Source organism: Hesperophylax consimilis, chromosome 7, assembly GCF_061612785.1.
Source record: "Hesperophylax consimilis isolate HC1 chromosome 7, BYU_Hcon_1.0, whole genome shotgun sequence".
In the NCBI taxonomy this organism is placed as follows: domain Eukaryota; kingdom Metazoa; phylum Arthropoda; class Insecta; order Trichoptera; family Limnephilidae; genus Hesperophylax; species Hesperophylax consimilis.
The window spans coordinates 37,925,264-37,947,508 of NC_142842.1; the positions used below are offsets into that span (position 1 = coordinate 37,925,264).

At 34.3% G+C, this 22,245-nt stretch overlaps 1 protein-coding gene across 1 annotated transcript; it reads right to left on the reverse strand.

The window, feature by feature from the left end:
* Positions 1 to 653: 653 nt before the first annotated feature.
* On the reverse strand, positions 654 to 20,764 carry LOC149422715 (diphosphoinositol polyphosphate phosphohydrolase 1-like). The gene is made up of 3 exons (XM_089633921.1): positions 20,322 to 20,764; positions 4,581 to 4,736; positions 654 to 4,060 (listed from the first exon to the last, which is right to left on the reverse strand). The coding sequence occupies exons 1-3, from the start codon at positions 20,418 to 20,420 to the stop codon at positions 3,851 to 3,853; spliced, it is 465 nt and encodes a 154-aa protein (XP_089490047.1). The 5' UTR covers positions 20,421 to 20,764; the 3' UTR covers positions 654 to 3,850.
* Between the last annotated feature and the right edge of the window lie 1,481 nt (positions 20,765 to 22,245).

The window sequence follows — 22,245 nt, forward strand, 5'->3', positions numbered from 1 at the left end:
TACACTGTCGCATCTCTGATTGCAGTAGTGCCACCACTTGAACGGCTTGGTTAGCAATGGTGTCCATTTTAAGGGGTCGTTTTCGGATAGTGACCTACAATTGACTCAAACTGCTCCTTTTATGGCCCAGGAAGATGACACAAGTTGTGGCACCTGTATAGAGTATATGCACAACATTTTTTTAACATCCCGTACTCGGAAAATTTGTATCATTTATGAATGAATGATTTTTGTGATTTCGAGTGTATTGCATAAGCAAGCTTAGAAAACAAAGTATGTCAAATATGATTTAAGATTTTCACGGCCAAAAGTATTTTTGCTATTTGTTTTTGGGGTGTTATGCCGTGTTGCGCTAACTCCTTCTTTAGCCAACGTTTCGGACAGCATTGCAGTGTCCATCATCAGGGCAGATGTGTTATTTTGTTTTCTAAAATAACACATCTGCCCTGATGATGGACACTGCAATGCTGTCCGAAACGTTGGCTAAAGAAGGAGTTAGCGCAACACGGCATAACACCCCAAAAACAAATAGCAAAAAAAACAAAGTATGTAACTCAAAAGATTTTTTGCTTAAAAATGCCAACATTTTTTTTGAAGAAATAATAAATAGTTTGATGGGAAGGTTGGGTGGGTATAAATGAAAGATTTTTCTGTCAATATTAATATGTATTTCGATAGTTTAAGGAATTATGTGAAGTAGTTACATTCACAAACTGCCCTATCAGTATAAAAAAACTAAAAAAAAAATTATGTTAAGTAGGTAAGCTTTTTTAAACAAGCCAGGCTAATAAAATAATATTTTAGAGTGTAGAGTATCGCATGAGGTTTGTTTGGAGGGAAGGAACAAAGAACAGGCAAATGTAATGATGGTCGTTACTAGGCAATCTCTGCTTTCAAAAGTGACGCATCTGAATTTGTATTGAATTACAAGCATCTGATGTAATGATGGCCGCTAGACAATATTTGATTTCAAAGTGACACATCAGGATATATTTTGAATTACAAGGATCTGAACACTGCCTTTTCTTTTTGAATATCGATGACATAGATGGCGTAAGGGCAATATGTACAATTATTATTACAATTACATATAGCAAAAGTATAGAAATTTGTTATGCTACCACTGTATTTCCCCGCAGAATATGTAGCTGTATAATATTCACTGCTCCGACTTAAACCATGTAGTTCAATAATTATTCAAGTTGCCCAAAGTTAAAAAAAATGTCTTCTTTTGTTATTGATATATAAAATCCAACCATTTAATTGGAAATGCTATTTTTGTGTTCCAAATTGATTACTGGAGACTTCTGCACCATCTATTCCCTATTTGCATGTACTTTCTTCTGCATGGCAACAAGGTAAAAATGTTTTGTTTTATGATCCCACAGAATCAATATTAATGTGATATTAGATGCAACTGATGAAAAACTATTTTTCCAAACATTTGGCTAACTTGAGTCATAGAATAATTTCGACGAAGCAGTCAATACACAAATGCAAAGAGGTCTTTCTAAAATTAATTAATTACGTATAACTTAATTAGGGAAACGTTAGAGCATGAATCTGCTATGTCAGTTACTTAAATAAGAAACAAAGACAGACAAATAAAACCACAAAAGCCATTCTATTATCAATTGAGAATTTTAGTGGGCGTTCGGGTGAGATAAAATCCTACAGTCAATACAGTGAAAGCAAACACATTTACGTTGATCATTTACTTTGCGGATAAAAATATAAGCTTAAAACCACTGACCGAGATTAACTCGTGTACATATGCAATAGCAATCAGCGGCAACTTCTGATCGTAAAAACCAATGGTTGCTGTGTCAAACATTTCAGATAAATCTACATTACACTTCGGAAGGGGTCTTTCAACTAAATATCTCGTCTAACCTCTGCATTTAACACTTTGGACGCATAAATTGAATGTGGGAACCACCCCTGGGCTGGAGCCCCACAATATTTGATGAACCTACTTGATTCTGTGTAAATGAGAGCGGTCTGTCTGATCCTTTGTTAACAGACCGATTGCCTTCTCTAAGGTACAAATGCAATGTAGGAAAACTGAGTCTGTTCTACAGGAATTTTAATAGAGCCTGCTCTAAGGAAATAGCAGCATTGATCCCGGTGCACCGGTTGAGCGGAACACCCGTTCACAGTTGATGTTGGCTTCATGAGAACGGGCCGTTTCTTTGACTCGTTTTTGTCTAAGACGGCTCGTATGTAGAACGAATTACCGGCATCTGTTTTTCCTCCTTCATAAAATCCGGGCCTCTTCGAGACCCGCATTAATAAATCCCTTCCTGCAGCCCCATATTTTAACCCACCTCACAATGCTGCCCTACGTGGTGGCGATATAGTTCCCCTGCCTTTACAATGTGTACAGAAGCACTCTTGTGGGATGTCACAAATAAAAAAATAAAAAAGTTCGCCACTTTCGCCTTTGCCAATTAATGTTTCCGTAAATATTGGGTGACTTCAGTCACTTTAGGCATTCAACGTTAATATGTTTTACAGACCGTTGACTAAACTCCATTTTGGTATCTAAAGGGGAAATTTGATTTATGCGTCTAAAGTGATAAATGCATTTGACTAACACTTCCTCTAAGCAGATTTATTTTATATTTTAATTTAATTCGCAGTGGTATTTATTCTATTTAAATTTCAAATCATGACTTGGACTAGTTACATTTTATTGTAATTTGAAAAAAAAAACAATTTTTTTTGATTGCAGAATAATAATAATTATCGTAACTTAGAATTAATTTATTATTTAAAAATTGATTTTCTTACACTATTTTAGAGAAATGAAAGGGACAAACAGAATATGCACACCACATGACATAGAGACATCCAAACAGACAGACAAATGGAGTAATGCCGGGGAAACTGCCCAGTTTAGTGATTAATCAAAAATGGTGACAATCAATGTACCAGCGACAGCATCACACTACCGGGCAAATCTCTCAGTAAATACTACACAAGAAAACATAAATTATTGTTAAAAAGACTAACACAAATTTATTTTTAATATAATAATTATTATTATAAAACATGAGAAAATATAAAAATTAAGTAAAATTATTACAAAAAAAAATTACTGAAAAATGATATTGCAAAATTTACAAAGAAATTGGTAGGTGAAAACCAATGGAATTTAGCGAGTGTTTGGAGCCGAAGATAACACCGTATGCAGGTGAATTCGTTGAGAATAAATTAAGGATACTTGTTCATCACGAGTACTGCCTTCAACCAGAGAAAAAATCCACAAAAAATGAATATAATCTCTGTGTATGACTTTTCAGTTGTGCTCAATGTGTAAAAAATACAACAAAAATAAATTGAATTTCCCAATCACAATGTAAAAATCAAAAAGTATTAAACTACATTTCTCAACCACAGTGGCAGGAATAGAGATTACTCCTTTTCTGGCAGTTATTTTCACAGCATTTTTTTTAGACTTTGTTCTTTTGGATAGCAGTACTCACAAGAAACCAGAACCAAACAAGACGTGCCTAACAAGTTTGACCCATACTTGGGTACACGGCTGATAGAAAAGAAACTAACGGAAAGTCCAAATCCACTTTTAGGAATCAGTGTCTTAAACCTGCACAAGAACGGGCCTTATTTCTACGACACCAAAACAATTTATTTTTATATTGGCCAGTGTCATTAAAGTATTATTATGTGTGGCGGCTCCTGCGGATGAAAGTATAAAAGGGATTAGTTGGGGAGGTTTTATGGATGGGAGGGGAGGTTTTATGGTTGGGAAGAAAGGTCATGAAGTTGGGTAGGGAGATTATGTGGCCAAGTGGAGAGGTTGGATAGGAAGGTTATGTAGTTGGGGAGGTTATGTGGCCGGGAGACTTTGGCCTTTAGAGCGCCGCAGCTGCTGCAGGTAGTGGCGCTGGATGGGCTTGTGCAAGGCCAGCTGGACGAGCGCCTCGTCGATTGGAAACCACTGGCGCTTGCGGCCCATCTGCCGCGAGTCCTCCCACTCGGCTAGCTCCTCTGTCACCGTCATCACGTACACCTTGGTGCGGTGCTTGTGTTCACGGTTCTGGGGACAATCACAACTTATCCTTAGTCAAATGGGCAAAAACAAAATAATCATTGAAATTGAAAGTTTTCATTGATCTGGGAAAATTGTCACTGATGACTGGACTGGGGTCAATTATACTGCCTCTTAGTCCTTTGAAACCGCCTACTCCAGAGAGGGGTAATACTCTTCCCCCAAACGAGAGTTTTGTGCGATATCTAAATTGTTTTTTTACGTCACACAATGGAAAGAAAAAAACTACAATGTGTTTGAGTTACGCTCGTTTTTGCGTTACTTAATGGTTGACTGCTGGGGGAAGATGGGCATGGAAGTCTGGTTAAAACGATAGGTAGTAACTAATACCTAAGTATTACTTGAAAGGGCAAAGGAATATTTAGAGACATGCTCGCTCTGCGATATATGGGGAATCCACAAACATTTTGTGTAGAACATTATAAACTTTAGGCCTCTTGCGGGAGAACTAAATTTTTTTCAATACACTATAAAGGATGTGGTAGATAATGAAGGTCAGGTGGGTCACCTCGAACACCCCGAGGCAGCGACCCAACTGGCCCACAACGCCAGCCTCCTCGAACACCTCTCGGATGGCGGTGACGGAGGGCTCCTCTTCCGGCTCCACGCCGCCGCCCGGAACGATCCAGTTGTCCGGCCGACGCGACGATGTCACCAGCAACACCTAAACAACACAACAAACACATCATTCAACAAGAACTGTAAACCAATCCAACCAAAAACATAACGTGAATATTCAATTAGCAGGGAAAAGTCTGTTCAGTGAGAAGAAATCAATATTATCCCCTTGAATGCCAGCGTATCCGTAGCTAATATGCTAGTAGCACACCGCACTTGCCTCGATTTTATGGTATTTTGAACTTGCTCTTTACATAAACATATTTTATTCGCTTGGCAAGGAAATAATATATTTTAATATTATTCTAACTTGTTGTTTCATCTCTTGCAAACATCTTTATTTTATCTGTGGAAAAGAGCATTATAAAATTCAGTGTCAAAAGTCATAATTCCGATTTTCAAAGTAGTGTATCCTTACAGGAAATCCTTATATAACTTATTTTTATTGCGAAAAACGCTTATTTAGCTGGAAAATACATTCTAAATTGCAATATATACATATATTTTTATTAAAACTCTGAATATAAGTTGTTACACTGAGGAAACTATATAGGATATTAATTTTCATAAAAATATAAACACAACTGCAACTAACAAAACATAATTTTGCAAAAAACAATCAAGTTATTACCAAAATAATGTCAGCTGGCGCACGGCGAGCCACTTGGCATTTTAGCCTAGCATTCCAGGGGTTAAAAGCGCCAAATATATTTTGAGAATATTTAGAAGGGTACTTATAAATTTACTACTATCAAACCTGGTTTTTCACAAGTGAAAGTTCAACATTATACAACAGTCAATCACAAGTCAAAATATTAGGTTCTCGCACGCTTATGCTTCGAAACGAGCGTTTCGCATGTCGCTTCAGGCTGCCGCACGGAAAAGTTCCACAAAGGATTTTGAAACAAGTTTCATAGTTTATCGCTGTACCTCACCAAAAAAGAGACTGGTTCTTGAGCTTGGTGTGGGACTTAATTGCTTATATTATAATATTGGAACAGACCCATGAAAAATCACACAATATTGTGTTAGTAAATAACACTTTCTTGAAAATGGAAAAGTGCAGATACTTGGAAAATCACGAAATCTGACTTTACTCATCAAGATTAACCTTAAGAAATTCAAACAAAATAAATACACATTTCAAATATACAATTAAAATAATTTCCTGGAAATAAAATATTATATTATAGCTAGGTGCTTTATCGCTTGTCTGAATTCTTGACACAATCAGTTCCAATTTTGAAAATAAAACTTGAATTCAAAACAAATCTGAATTCATTGAACCAGAGTTACAATCACTTACAGACAGACCACACAACCGAAATTAGTATGTTTGATGATGATACAACTGTTATATTTTACATGGTGTTATTTAATGCTACGTATAAACAGGACAAAATTTCTGCAAGCCGAGCTGCGAATTATGGGAAAGGAACACCAAAAGGCACGAAACACCGCTTGCAGTTGCTTTGTTCCTTTACCGTAATTTGTGGCTCAGCTCGCAGAAAATTTGTCCCGTTTATATGCACCCTAAGAATATTAATCAGTGAATAATAGCACAATCTGGGGGGCTACTTTGTATCTTTCCAGTTAACAAACCAGTAAGTTCATGGTTTAACCTTTCCTTGCCAGTGCTGCCAACTGAGTGGAAATCGTCTCAAATTACTAAAATATCTCTGTAAATATACTAAACATAGAGTTCATATTTTAGTTATTCCTCCGCAATACGTATTGAATGAAATAATTACAATGCATAAATATTTACTGAGTGTAAGGCACCGGTGCATGAGGATATTTTGAACAACGCAAGGGAATGGTTAATACGGGTTTGTGAAGTGGCCAAACTGGCGGCACAAACGTTTTGAATGATTATATACAGGGTGTCCGGAAACTCGTAGTACAAGCGGGAAACTGGTGAATCTACATCACATTTGGAGTCGATTTTGCGGTATATTTTTTTTTTGATTTGAGCTTTCGTTATCGAGTAAATCGAGTTAGAAGTTGATTTTTTTTTTTTTTTAATCTAATTCTTATAAATTATTACTGAAGATCAAAGTACCCAACTAATTAAAACTATTTGAAAGTAAAACAAATGAAGAAACTCGGATTTGAAGCATTATTTTGAAATCACCCTTCATTTAATCCGGTGTAATCATAAAATATTTCTGCTCTGCAGGGTTAAAACATCTGTTGTTCAATCCTAAACACCAGAAAAAACTTTAACCCTAAAATAGCCGAAAAATATTTTGTTTTGTGAAAATGCTCAAATCAAAAAACTTTATAATTTAAAATTAAACAGTAACTTTGTAAACATCACTTATGGGTAAATACTTAATGCCGACCGGGTTTCGCTACAACCGTAGCCTCATCAGGGCAGTATAATACTAAAAATCTAAAAATTAAATTAACATGTGTAGATATCACGGTAGGTGGACAGTCTGAGCTACAGTGGAAGAGGTAGGGATAGTTGGGAGATTGGGAGGCGAGTGTTCTTTGTCAATAGGGAACAATCTGAGTATAGGGCTTTTATTTAGGTTTATTTGGTTGTTGATGACTTTGCTATTGACGTTTATGGCTTTCCTTAACTCTAACGCTTCTAAGTTATCCAACCTAAGACCTATTCCGTTTTTATGTAATAGGCTGACGCCAGTATTTTTGTCGAACGTATGGTTTGTTGCTATGAGGTGATTTGCAAATTCGGAGAATCCATTACTGTTTAAGCATCTTAGGTGTTCTTTGACTCGCGTTTTGATATTACGCGCTGTTTTGCCTATGTAAAACGCGGGACAGTCACTACATTGCAGTGAGTAAATACCTGAGTGATTTAACCGATGTTCTTTGTCTTTAACGTTCATCAAAAATTTACCTATACTATTGTTAGTGTAAAACGCTGGTTTGATATCTGGTGGGAGGTTTTTTATGCTTTTTTGAGAGAAATTATCGATGTACAAAATTCTACGCCATTGTTGAGGTTGATTATTATTAGTTGATATATTATTCTTATGAGGGGAGCTGTTAAATAGAAATTTGCTTGTCGATAATCTTTTTAATTTCTTGTTTAGGATGTTATTGACCATATTTGCATTATAGCCATTATTAATCGCGATTTGTTTAATCGTCGCTAATTCTAATAAGAAGTTGGAATTTGATAACGGGACGGTAACTAATCTATGGATCATGGAATGGAAAGCAGAATGTTTGTGGGAGATGGGATGGTTAGATGAATTATTAATAGTTGTATCAGTGTAAGTGGGTTTACGATAGATTTTAAATTCTATTTTATTGTTAATGATTGATAGGGTGAGATCTAAAAAGTTTAAGCTAGAATTAGTTCCTATTTCTATTGTGAATTTAATTTTTGTATGAAAAGAGTTTATTAGTTTTAGGAAGGAATCAAGTTGGCGCTCAGTACCTGTCCAGATACAGAAAACATCATCGACATATCTCTTCCACAATAACACATTCTTTAATAATGGCGATTTACAGTTAAAAATGTTATTCTCTAGATTGTCCATAAATATGTCGGCGATGAGGGGAGAAGTCGGAGCTCCCATTGCCAGGCCATCTGTTTGTTGATAAAAAAGTTCATTGTATTGGAAATAATTTTGACTTAGACAAACATTAAATAGGTGAGAAAGTTCCTTAGAGAAATTATTTGGTAGTTTTGAATTTTGTAATAATTTGAACAATATGCTTTTACTTTCATCTACGGGAATATTTGGAAATAAGTTAACAACATCAAATGAGACTAATTTTGAATTATTCGGAATATGTAGATTTTTCAGTTCATCAATCAAAGTGAATGAGTTCTTAATGGTGAATTTCGGAGCAAACACTTTAGAATTATTAAATACTTCAGTTATAAATGAAGCTGTTTTGAAATTCGGAGAATTACAACTTGACACGACCGGCCTAATAGGTTTGTCGTTTTTATGGATTTTTAAGAAACCATATAATTTAGGGGCCAATGGATTTTTTGTTAGAAATTTTACTTGTTGGTATGAATTGTCTTGAAAGATAGGGGATTTGCATGAATTCAAAGCACTTTTAATGTTATCTAGGTATTTGGTAGTGGGGTCTTTAGGTAGAATGTCAAATTTGTCCGTCTTAATAAAGTCTTGCACTTTGGAATTATAGTCACTTTTATTCATTATAATTATCGTGTTGCCTTTATCAGCCTTTGTTAAAATTAATTGTTCATCCTTTAATTTCTTCCTGATGTTCAGCATAATGGATGTTTCACGATTATAGTTGACTTTAAGTGTAGGAATGAGCTTTTTTATTGTTTCTGCACTTTTGTATAGAGGTGGTCCAGGTTTATTATATAACGCGGTCTCGATGTCCACTGCAACGTTTTCCACTGCACTAATGTAATTCTTTTTATTATAATCTAAGTTGTATTTTAAACCTTTAGATAACAGAGTCAGCTCGTTTGGTTGGAACTGAACTGATGAGAGATTCTGTAACCGGTCGAAGAACTGATGGGTATATTTTACTGGTTCATTGTTATTATTTTTATGTTGTGACAGATTAAGGTTAATTAGTTTTTTGTTTATGATTTCACGTTTTTTGTAGGCCTTTATAGAGGCGAAGTTTCTAACTTTGTCGTCAAACAGATCCCATTCAACCGGGTGTAATTCGTTCACCAATTCTATGTGTAAAACTTTTAACGTTAATTTAATATTATTTCTCATTTTATATGCACTTTTTAGGTCTTCTTTTAACCATGCAATTTTAGCTTTAAATACAGATGTTTTTGAAATGTCCGGTTTATTGTTCATATTTTTAAACTTAACGTTCAGATATTTAGGGAAAACTTTCATTTTAAGACACTGTTTGTAAAAGAATATATCCACACACGAAATTCTATATTTTACGGTAAATTTTTTATACATTTTTGCTTTAATAGCTGTACTTGCTAATATTATTTCTTCATATGAAGCGGTTACTTTGTGATGTGACATTATAATTTAAAATTAAACAGTAACTTTGTAAACATCACTTATGGGTAAATACTTAATGCCGACCGGGTTTCGCTACAACCGTAGCCTCATCAGGGCAGTATAATACTAAAAATCTAAAAATTAAATTAACATGTGTAGATATCACGGTAGGTGGACAGTCTGAGCTACAGTGGAAGAGGTAGGGATAGGTGGGAGATTGGGAGGCGAGTGTTCTTTGTCAATAGGGAACAATCTGAGTATAGGGCTTTTATTTAGGTTTATTTGGTTGTTGATGACTTTGCTATTGACGTTTATGGCTTTCCTTAACTCTAACGCTTCTAAGTTATCCAACCTAAGACCTATTCCGTTTTTATGTAATAGGCTGACGCCAGTATTTTTGTCGAACGTATGGTTTGTTGCTATGAGGTGATTTGCAAATTCGGAGAATCCATTACTGTTTAAGCATCTTAGGTGTTCTTTGACTCGCGTTTTGATATTACGCGCTGTTTTGCCTATGTAAAACGCGGGACAGTCACTACATTGCAGTGAGTAAATACCTGAGTGATTTAACCGATGTTCTTTGTCTTTAACGTTCATCAAAAATTTACCTATACTATTGTTAGTGTAAAACGCTGGTTTGATATCTGGTGGGAGGTTTTTTATGCTTTTTTGAGAGAAATTATCGATGTACAAAATTCTACGCCATTGTTGAGGTTGATTATTATTAGTTGATATATTATTCTTATGAGGGGAGCTGTTAAATAGAAATTTGCTTGTCGATAATCTTTTTAATTTCTTGTTTAGGATGTTATTGACCATATTTGCATTATAGCCATTATTAATCGCGATTTGTTTAATCGTCGCTAATTCTAATAAGAAGTTGGAATTTGATAACGGGACGGTAACTAATCTATGGATCATGGAATGGAAAGCAGAATGTTTGTGGGAGATGGGATGGTTAGATGAATTATTAATAGTTGTATCAGTGTAAGTGGGTTTACGATAGATTTTAAATTCTATTTTATTGTTAATGATTGATAGGGTGAGATCTAAAAAGTTTAAGCTAGAATTAGTTCCTATTTCTATTGTGAATTTAATTTTTGTATGAAAAGAGTTTATTAGTTTTAGGAAGGAATCAAGTTGGCGCTCAGTACCTGTCCAGATACAGAAAACATCATCGACATATCTCTTCCACAATAACACATTCTTTAATAATGGCGATTTACAGTTAAAAATGTTATTCTCTAGATTGTCCATAAATATGTCGGCGATGAGGGGAGAAGTCGGAGCTCCCATTGCCAGGCCATCTGTTTGTTGATAAAAAAGTTCATTGTATTGGAAATAATTTTGACTTAGACAAACATTAAATAGGTGAGAAAGTTCCTTAGATAAATTATTTGGTAGTTTTGAATTTTGTAATAATTTGAACAATATGCTTTTACTTTCATCTACGGGAATATTTGGAAATAAGTTAACAACATCAAATGAGACTAATTTTGAATTATTCGGAATATGTAGATTTTTCAGTTCATCAATCAAAGTGAATGAGTTCTTAATGGTGAATTTCGGAGCAAACACTTTAGAATTATTAAATACTTCAGTTATAAATGAAGCTGTTTTGAAATTCGGAGAATTACAACTTGACACGACCGGCCTAATAGGTTTGTCGTTTTTATGGATTTTTAAGAAACCATATAATTTAGGGGCCAATGGATTTTTTGTTAGAAATTTTACTTGTTGGTATGAATTGTCTTGAAAGATAGGGGATTTGCATGAATTCAAAGCACTTTTAATGTTATCTAGGTATTTGGTAGTGGGGTCTTTAGGTAGAATGTCAAATTTGTCCGTCTTAATAAAGTCTTGCACTTTGGAATTATAGTCACTTTTATTCATTATAATTATCGTGTTGCCTTTATCAGCCTTTGTTAAAATTAATTGTTCATCCTTTAATTTCTTCCTGATGTTCAGCATAATGGATGTTTCACGATTATAGTTGACTTTAAGTGTAGGAATGAGCTTTTTTATTGTTTCTGCACTTTTGTATAGAGGTGGTCCAGGTTTATTATATAACGCGGTCTCGATGTCCACTGCAACGTTTTCCACTGCACTAATGTAATTCTTTTTATTATAATCTAAGTTGTATTTTAAACCTTTAGATAACAGAGTCAGCTCGTTTGGTTGGAACTGAACTGATGAGAGATTCTGTAACCGGTCGAAGAACTGATGGGTATATTTTACTGGTTCATTGTTATTATTTTTATGTTGTGACAGATTAAGGTTAATTAGTTTTTTGTTTATGATTTCACGTTTTTTGTAGGCCTTTATAGAGGCGAAGTTTCTAACTTTGTCGTCAAACAGATCCCATTCAACCGGGTGTAATTCGTTCACCAATTCTATGTGTAAAACTTTTAACGTTAATTTAATATTATTTCTCATTTTATATGCACTTTTTAGGTCTTCTTTTAACCATGCAATTTTAGCTTTAAATACAGATGTTTTTGAAATGTCCGGTTTATTGTTCATATTTTTAAACTTAACGTTCAGATATTTAGGGAAAACTTTCATTTTAAGACACTGTTTGTAAAAGAATATATCCACACACGAAATTCTATATTTTACGGTAAATTTTTTATACATTTTTGCTTTAATAGCTGTACTTGCTAATATTATTTCTTCATATGAAGCGGTTACTTTGTGATGTGACATTATAATTTAAAATTAAACAGTAACTTTGTAAACATCACTTATGGGTAAATACTTAATGCCGACCGGGTTTCGCTACAACCGTAGCCTCATCAGGGCAGTATAATACTAAAAATCTAAAAATTAAATTAACATGTGTAGATATCACGGTAGGTGGACAGTCTGAGCTACAGTGGAAGAGGTAGGGATAGTTGGGAGATTGGGAGGCGAGTGTTCTTTGTCAATAGGGAACAATCTGAGTATAGGGCTTTTATTTAGGTTTATTTGGTTGTTGATGACTTTGCTATTGACGTTTATGGCTTTCCTTAACTCTAACGCTTCTAAGTTATCCAACCTAAGACCTATTCCGTTTTTATGTAATAGGCTGACGCCAGTATTTTTGTCGAACGTATGGTTTGTTGCTATGAGGTGATTTGCAAATTCGGAGAATCCATTACTGTTTAAGCATCTTAGGTGTTCTTTGACTCGCGTTTTGATATTACGCGCTGTTTTGCCTATGTAAAACGCGGGACAGTCACTACATTGCAGTGAGTAAATACCTGAGTGATTTAACCGATGTTCTTTGTCTTTAACGTTCATCAAAAATTTACCTATACTATTGTTAGTGTAAAACGCTGGTTTGATATCTGGTGGGAGGTTTTTTATGCTTTTTTGAGAGAAATTATCGATGTACAAAATTCTACGCCATTGTTGAGGTTGATTATTATTAGTTGATATATTATTCTTATGAGGGGAGCTGTTAAATAGAAATTTGCTTGTCGATAATCTTTTTAATTTCTTGTTTAGGATGTTATTGACCATATTTGCATTATAGCCATTATTAATCGCGATTTGTTTAATCGTCGCTAATTCTAATAAGAAGTTGGAATTTGATAACGGGACGGTAACTAATCTATGGATCATGGAATGGAAAGCAGAATGTTTGTGGGAGATGGGATGGTTAGATGAATTATTAATAGTTGTATCAGTGTAAGTGGGTTTACGATAGATTTTAAATTCTATTTTATTGTTAATGATTGATAGGGTGAGATCTAAAAAGTTTAAGCTAGAATTAGTTCCTATTTCTATTGTGAATTTAATTTTTGTATGAAAAGAGTTTATTAGTTTTAGGAAGGAATCAAGTTGGCGCTCAGTACCTGTCCAGATACAGAAAACATCATCGACATATCTCTTCCACAATAACACATTCTTTAATAATGGCGATTTACAGTTAAAAATGTTATTCTCTAGATTGTCCATAAATATGTCGGCGATGAGGGGAGAAGTCGGAGCTCCCATTGCCAGGCCATCTGTTTGTTGATAAAAAAGTTCATTGTATTGGAAATAATTTTGACTTAGACAAACATTAAATAGGTGAGAAAGTTCCTTAGATAAATTATTTGGTAGTTTTGAATTTTGTAATAATTTGAACAATATGCTTTTACTTTCATCTACGGGAATATTTGGAAATAAGTTAACAACATCAAATGAGACTAATTTTGAATTATTCGGAATATGTAGATTTTTCAGTTCATCAATCAAAGTGAATGAGTTCTTAATGGTGAATTTCGGAGCAAACACTTTAGAATTATTAAATACTTCAGTTATAAATGAAGCTGTTTTGAAATTCGGAGAATTACAACTTGACACGACCGGCCTAATAGGTTTGTCGTTTTTATGGATTTTTAAGAAACCATATAATTTAGGGGCCAATGGATTTTTTGTTAGAAATTTTACTTGTTGGTATGAATTGTCTTGAAAGATAGGGGATTTGCATGAATTCAAAGCACTTTTAATGTTATCTAGGTATTTGGTAGTGGGGTCTTTAGGTAGAATGTCAAATTTGTCCGTCTTAATAAAGTCTTGCACTTTGGAATTATAGTCACTTTTATTCATTATAATTATCGTGTTGCCTTTATCAGCCTTTGTTAAAATTAATTGTTCATCCTTTAATTTCTTCCTGATGTTCAGCATAATGGATGTTTCACGATTATAGTTGACTTTAAGTGTAGGAATGAGCTTTTTTATTGTTTCTGCACTTTTGTATAGAGGTGGTCCAGGTTTATTATATAACGCGGTCTCGATGTCCACTGCAACGTTTTCCACTGCACTAATGTAATTCTTTTTATTATAATCTAAGTTGTATTTTAAACCTTTAGATAACAGAGTCAGCTCGTTTGGTTGGAACTGAACTGATGAGAGATTCTGTAACCGGTCGAAGAACTGATGGGTATATTTTACTGGTTCATTGTTATTATTTTTATGTTGTGACAGATTAAGGTTAATTAGTTTTTTGTTTATGATTTCACGTTTTTTGTAGGCCTTTATAGAGGCGAAGTTTCTAACTTTGTCGTCAAACAGATCCCATTCAACCGGGTGTAATTCGTTCACCAATTCTATGTGTAAAACTTTTAACGTTAATTTAATATTATTTCTCATTTTATATGCACTTTTTAGGTCTTCTTTTAACCATGCAATTTTAGCTTTAAATACAGATGTTTTTGAAATGAACATCCTAAACAAGAAATTAAAAAGATTATCGACAAGCAAATTTCTATTTAACAGCTCCCCTCATAATAATAATATATCAACTAATAATAATCAACCTCAACAATGGCGTAGAATTTTGTACATCGATAATTTCTCTCAAAAAAGCATAAAAAACCTCCCACCAGATATCAAACCAGCGTTTTACACTAACAATAGTATAGGTAAATTTTTGATGAACGTTAAAGACAAAGAACATCGGTTAAATCACTCAGGTATTTACTCACTGCAATGTAGTGACTGTCCCGCGTTTTACATAGGCAAAACAGCGCGTAATATCAAAACGCGAGTCAAAGAACACCTAAGATGCTTAAACAGTAATGGATTCTCCGAATTTGCAAATCACCTCATAGCAACAAACCATACGTTCGACAAAAATACTGGCGTCAGCCTATTACATAAAAACGGAATAGGTCTTAGGTTGGATAACTTAGAAGCGTTAGAGTTAAGGAAAGCCATAAACGTCAATAGCAAAGTCATCAACAACCAAATAAACCTAAATAAAAGCCCTATACTCAGATTGTTCCCTATTGACAAAGAACACTCGCCTCCCAATCTCCCAACTATCCCTACCTCTTCCACTGTAGCTCAGACTGTCCACCTACCGTGATATCTACACATGTTAATTTAATTTTTAGATTTTTAGTATTATACTGCCCTGATGAGGCTACGGTTGTAGCGAAACCCGGTCGGCATTAAGTATTTACCCATAAGTGATGTTTACAAAGTTACTGTTTAATTTTAAATTATAATGTCACATCACAAAGTAACCGCTTCATATGAAGAAAAAAAAAAAAAAAAAAAAAAACTTTATGTTTATTTGGGTTCCCCATGTGGTGTAGATTCTCCAGTTTCCCGCTTGTACTACGAGTTTCCGGACACCGTGTATACTAGGACCCCCAAGAGAAGTTGTAAAAAATTGACCTCTATTAGAAAATCTATTAGCTAAATTTAACAACTGGTAAAGTTTTCTTTTAATTTTTAATATCTCTGGGAAGGAAAATTATTAAAATTATGTTATTAACCTGTTGAAGGCATAAAACAAAAAATATTTTTTTGTAACTTCATAACAATCAAGAGTGGAATTTAAAGTTTTATAAGCCCAAGCGATGCCGATATTGCTTTTCATACATTTTTCGAAGCATTTAGGTCAAAATCGCAACGCAAATTAATTTTAAAAATAAAATATTAGAATGCTCGCATGTTCTCCAGAGACCCATCGGCATTCCACTGGTTAGTTTCCTTTCTCTGCCTAATTTTATATATTTTTATTGCACATAATGCATTGTGTCCAAGCGATTCAAAATAACACTGGTGGCCATTATTTAACAACACTGTTACGACGATAGCCGTGGTAAATGGGAAGAATAATTGTTTTAGTCACATCCATCTTTTGTTTGGTCTGTGGTGCCAATACAGCTAGAATTATGAGTAGCAATGTAAAAAATAATAATAGCAACATCTGCGAATAATAAGTGAGCCATTTTTTGGCAAATATTTGACCCAGATATTGCGTCACATGCCAGAAGTTATTGGCGCAAAATGGAGGCGCAAACCCAATATGCCCATCGATAGTGAGCTGCAAATTTTACCAAAATAACTTAGTGTTGTTGCTAGGCTCAGTAAAGTGACACCCAATGAAGATAGGAGTATAATGTATCCACTTGAGCGATTGCTTGCTTATATATATACATTTACTGTCGTTCCTTAAAATATGAATATGAACTGCTTGCTGCGGTTTAAAGCCAATGAATCCACCTAGATTTTGCTGCCTATCCCATATATTTAGGTTCTCTAAATTTGGCACATTATGATAAGCAATCACGCAAAACATTTTTGCAAACTTGCAATAATATGCCAAAATCGCTTGAGTGGATAAATAACACAGCACAATTGTTCTACCACCCGGAGGCAGTGGGTCTATGACATGGCAAATTGGAGAGCTTTGTGAGGTTGAAAGAAATAGGGAGAAGGGTAAAGTTTTATTATAGAGACTAGCTCGTGATAGCATAATTACCAAAACAAGATGTACTTCATTTCAACGTAATTAGGTTAAGTTACGGGAAATGGAAAAAAATGCATTTAAATAGCAATTTCGTTTGAATTATTGTATGTATCATTTTCCATTATTAATTAACATGTTGAATCTATGACATTAGAAAACAGTGCCAACCTAGTATTATTATTTGTTTTACTAAACCAAATCTAAGAACTTATTTTGTATTAAACATAAAATAAGTTCTTAGGTTGGGTTCAATAAAAAAATAAAAATCTATGCATAAAAATTAATGTTTCTTTGTCCCCTATAGACTCAAAACTATTGGAGCGATTTTGCTGAAATTTTCAAAGTTTGTTTTTATTGGTGTTAGGAGTGTTTAGATAGTGGTTTAAATGGTAGAAGAAGTAGGGGACGCCCGAGGAAGACTCAACGCATTATCTCTTGCACTTAAATGAGATATAGAGTCGACATAATGTAGTTTTTTTAACATTAACAATGTGGATTTCACAATACTACGTGAAGTGAATGGTAGAAAAACTCGGGGACGCCCGAGAAAGACATGGATCAAATAATTATTTGTGGTAAAATGAGGTGTACGTGATGGACGAAGAAAGAGGTGTAAGGAGAATTTAGGACTTGGAAGGTAATGGTGGAAGAATTTGAGGACAAGTGAAAAAAATACTTATTACAATATTAATTTTGCCTTAAAAATGCACCCAGCTGACAGTACTCCAGAATTCACAACCTCAAAACTTTACGCCAAACATAGACATATGAATATTAGTAGACCTGCCCTAAGTGATTAAAAGCGTATTATCCCCACTCCCCATACCGGTTCCATTGGAGCCGGCTGTGCTCGCGTATGGCCTCAAGTGAAATTTGAAAACGTGACGTCATCATTCTTGTGCGAACTATGGTCGAGGCATCGTCGGTTCATTTTACGAAATAACACGGCAAAATGTTGACTTGTACTATGAAAACTTGTAAAAAATAGATGTGAAAAAGAGAATAAACCCAATTGTCGTATTACATTCCATATATAAGCATTATTTTACTTTATTTTAAGCATATTCACATCGTATAATATAGATCAGTTTTAGAAACATATACTATCACATCGAGAAACGTTTGGACGCGAAACACAAAGCTGGTTGGTTGCTGGGAAGTAAATTATGAACATTTATAAAAGTGTCTTAACTAAATACTTAAACGAAATATTAGACTCTGAAAATAGAACCGAATTTTTTTGCCGAATTTGGACTTCGCAAATTTGTTCATAACGTGGCGAGTAATTTGCGCTCCCATGTAAAAATGTCTATTCATTCAAAAGCAGATTTTACTTTTAAGAAGTAAACGGTGATATTATAATGCGAGATGCCTATTTACTGTCAGATTGATTTATTGACGAATCACAGTCAGTCTTACGCCCTTCGTTCTTCAACAGTTGATTTTACCCCTCGCCATTATCTTCTCGTCTATTAATTCCTATGTCTGTGACGCTAAACCATTTACAATCCTCGAGCAACGTCGAGTACACGTCAGCTAGTTCAGTATAAATATGCAGGGCGTAACAGACCATACTTGGAGTCAAAACCGTAGGTGTCATTTTGCTGTCTGATGATTATTTTTTTAAATTAAAAAATACTTTTTTTCCAACACATCTCACCACTGGGTAGTTGGTACAGCCATAGAATAAAGAAGAAAACTAGAAGTGATCTCCATCCCATTCCAAATTAGTAAGCAATATTTCGTATTGGAAATTTAAGCCTCGATTAGTCGAATGTTTTGATCACAAAATAAGCCCACAAGACATTTCTTGTGTTCTTCTTTATTCTATGGATACAGCTTAGCGGGTCACGTGATACGCACTCCACTCACGTGGCAGCGCGGTAACACACGAGACAGAGCGTGTATCACGTGATCCATTGCGATGTGTAGCAGTGTGATCAATAGCGACATGTGCTAGAAATTTTATTTGTTTTTATTGAAAGCAAAATATATCATCGGATGCAAAATAACATCTACATTTTTACAACCTCAGAAATCGCTGGTTAAAATCATTTGGGCGTTGCTGTTACACTCTGAATGATAGGTTAGTTTTAAAAAATGGTACTAACCTGCACATATTTTTGTTTTAAGACGTGTTATTTAATGGTGGCACTACCATCAAATAAAGTGACACTGAGAGTACTTTACTTTAACTACTTTCGATTTAGCCACAAACACAAAATGGAAAATTAGGCCGCCTTACATTAATTTTAAGAAAATATGAAAACACTTGCATTATCTTCCTTTTCTGGTTACTTAAACAGCTATTTCGTACAGTAATTAAGTGGACAGGAAGTGTTATTTCAATAATCTAAAACTTAGTACTTATTTCACAAACCCTCGTACTTTTAGGCACAGATGATGGAAATTATATTTTGTTTTAACAATTACTACAAGAAACAACTATTTACACGCATAAAATAGATTCTTAGGTTGGGTTAATTAAGTAATTTATGAAATTTAGATTGAAACGAAACTTACGCTAGGAAAAGAGTCCAAAATGGCGGCAAAGGGATTGTTTTTTAAGATAAATTTTGAACTTTGAATGAATTATAATGCGTCTTTTACCACCAATCTCGACGTAAATCATTGTTTCTTGTAGTAATTAAGTTGAAACAAAGTGTAATCTCCATAATCTGAGACTATTAAAAATGCGACGGATAGTGAAATATTAATCTAAAACTATTACAGGAAGAAGTACCTGGCTATTCAGATCTGGTTATAAAAAAAGAATTAAAGCCATTTCAAACAAAGTTCTGATTCTGAATTCTGATTGATTGACGAATTGGAGTCTCTTATCATGACGATACTGAGAGTAGTTAGTCAAAGCTCTCACCACTCTGAGCTTGTCAAATATCTTATGATTATAACTATAAAGCAGAAAATCTGTTTGTACGGAACACTCGTAAAATTTGCACAGCTATTCAGGTAAACACTTTAAAAACCTTGTCTATACAGGTGGTGAAAATGCAGGCACAAAATAATTTTTCATGAAAAAAACACAAAAGTAATATTTTTTATATTTCCATATTACAAACAGGCCGCGGGTTTCAGATTTCATAATTAATTATTGTATGAATAAAACAAGTATGTAAGTAGGTACCGTAATTTATATTCAATCTGTGCAAAAAAAAACAAAGTTAATTAACTGGTACAAATTTCACCAGGAAAGCATAATGAATGCAGAATGGACTAAGTAAAATTAATTACAGCAAAGATTTAATTATTGCATTGCCGAAAATCATTTAAAAAAACAACGCATGCCGAAGTGACAGATGAAGCAAAAAGCGTAACAGATGGCGGGACTTGGATGAAATCCCAGCAAATACATTCAGCGCCGGGCAAATGGCGACCTGGATCAGTAGTGATCATCCCGGGACTTACAATTAGCTAAGTAAATAAAAGTAACCTCAGATTCAGCATCGGAGCGGACACAAATACAGGCGGCTCGGCGGCGGAACCCGTCCTCGTCATATACTCTAATTGAATTAGGCTTCTCTTTCACCATCTTCACTGGCGAAACCCGAAACGATAAACACACAAACTTAACCAAAAATGGACTCAAAACACCAACAAAAGCCACAAATAAGTGAAAATTTTAATAATCAACAATCGCCATAACTGCGGAACTCCATAATATTTTGAGGCATTTTCAGCACTTCACCGATTGTACTAACACTGTAACTTATCGGGATTCTTGAAGATAGCGAACCGTTTAAAAAGTAATAAAGCTAAAGCTAGCTGTTAGCAGAATATTTAAGGCCCATATTGCATGGCGCGAGACAGACATTTTCTCATGACAAAAATCGAAATGGAAACCGACAGTGTAATGTCGACCGAACCATCAGCTGACAGAAGGAAATGACGAAGATGCCATAAGAGAAGACGCCGCCGACGCAAACAAATTAAATTCCATAAGTTCTTACCGGACTTCTACTACATTCTCATAAGCCTGCAGCTCTGACTCGATTTCATAAATATGTCGTAATTTATTTGAAATCCACCGCGTTTTAGCAAAAAAAATCTAAGTTAAAAAAAATAAATCATTAAATATACCTACAAAAAAGTGCCTAAGAAAAGTATTTTTCTTACAATCGGTTATCCGGACAAATCATGAAAAATCAGAAAATAACAGATACTATCGAAAAAATCTAGCTTTGTTAGTATTTGAGTTGATTGCCACTTATTGGTATGACAAAGTTTAAAATTAATTAATACATATTTGCGCATAAATGGCACAGTAAAGAGATAGTTAAAAGAAAAACACGTAGTTATAATCAGAGATGTGCTTTATTTCAAATAAATCCATTTCAAATGGAAATGCAAAATGCAAAATGGGTATTTTCCATTTTGCATTTTAAATGCTTTTCTCAGTGCATTTTCCATTTTAAATGCTTTTTTGCAACATTCTTCCTACTATCTCCACACATCTTTTTTTCATAAGCCCCAAATATCAGTCGGTCCTCAACCTCGCTATGGAGAGATAATTTCCATTTGTCAAGTTGCTCCCTGGTAGGAGCCCTGGAAATTGAGTGATACCATTACAAAAAATACTGATTCAAATACTGAACATGGGGCCATGACGCTGTTATATTAAATGTTAGATATAGTTTCTATGTTTTTACTTTGGCAACATTAGTCCCGCGCAAATTTTTTGTGGTTTCATAATGTGTAGTGGTGTTTTTGGATTTACCATCATGTGTAATGTTTGTTCTACATTGATGTCCATTATTAGATGACAAAATTGTTCAAAAATTCTATAATTATTTTAATTGTTTGACCTGAGAAACCATTTTGCATTTTCAATGCATTTTGAAAATAGGTATTTTGCATTTTGCATTTGAAATGCTTTTCTAAAAACCATTTTGCATTTTGCATTTTCAAATGGAAAAGTTTTGACCCATTTCCATTTTGCATTTCAAATGGTTTTGGGTACCCATTTTGCACATTTCTGGTTATAATGTACATATATAAAGTAAAAAAAATAAAATTTCAGTTTAAAAACATTTTGATAACCAAGAAATTATTTCAAACTTTGCAAATTAATTACTTACTTTAGATAATGTATTGAAACCAATTTTTCTATCTGTAGGAAAATGAATTTATACCTAAACCCAACACTCCTAAAGGCCCGTTTATAATAGGAATAAGCGGTAAGAATAAGGCCCTAGGCCGTAGAAGTTGGAAGATAGGAAACCTGTGTATCCGTTTATAATAGATGGCAATAATCTCTTATTTTTTTCCATAACCGAAAAGATGGTCCAACTTTATCTTTTGCGGTTACGGATTACAGAAAGCTGAGATATATACTGAGATTTATGTATTTTCGAACG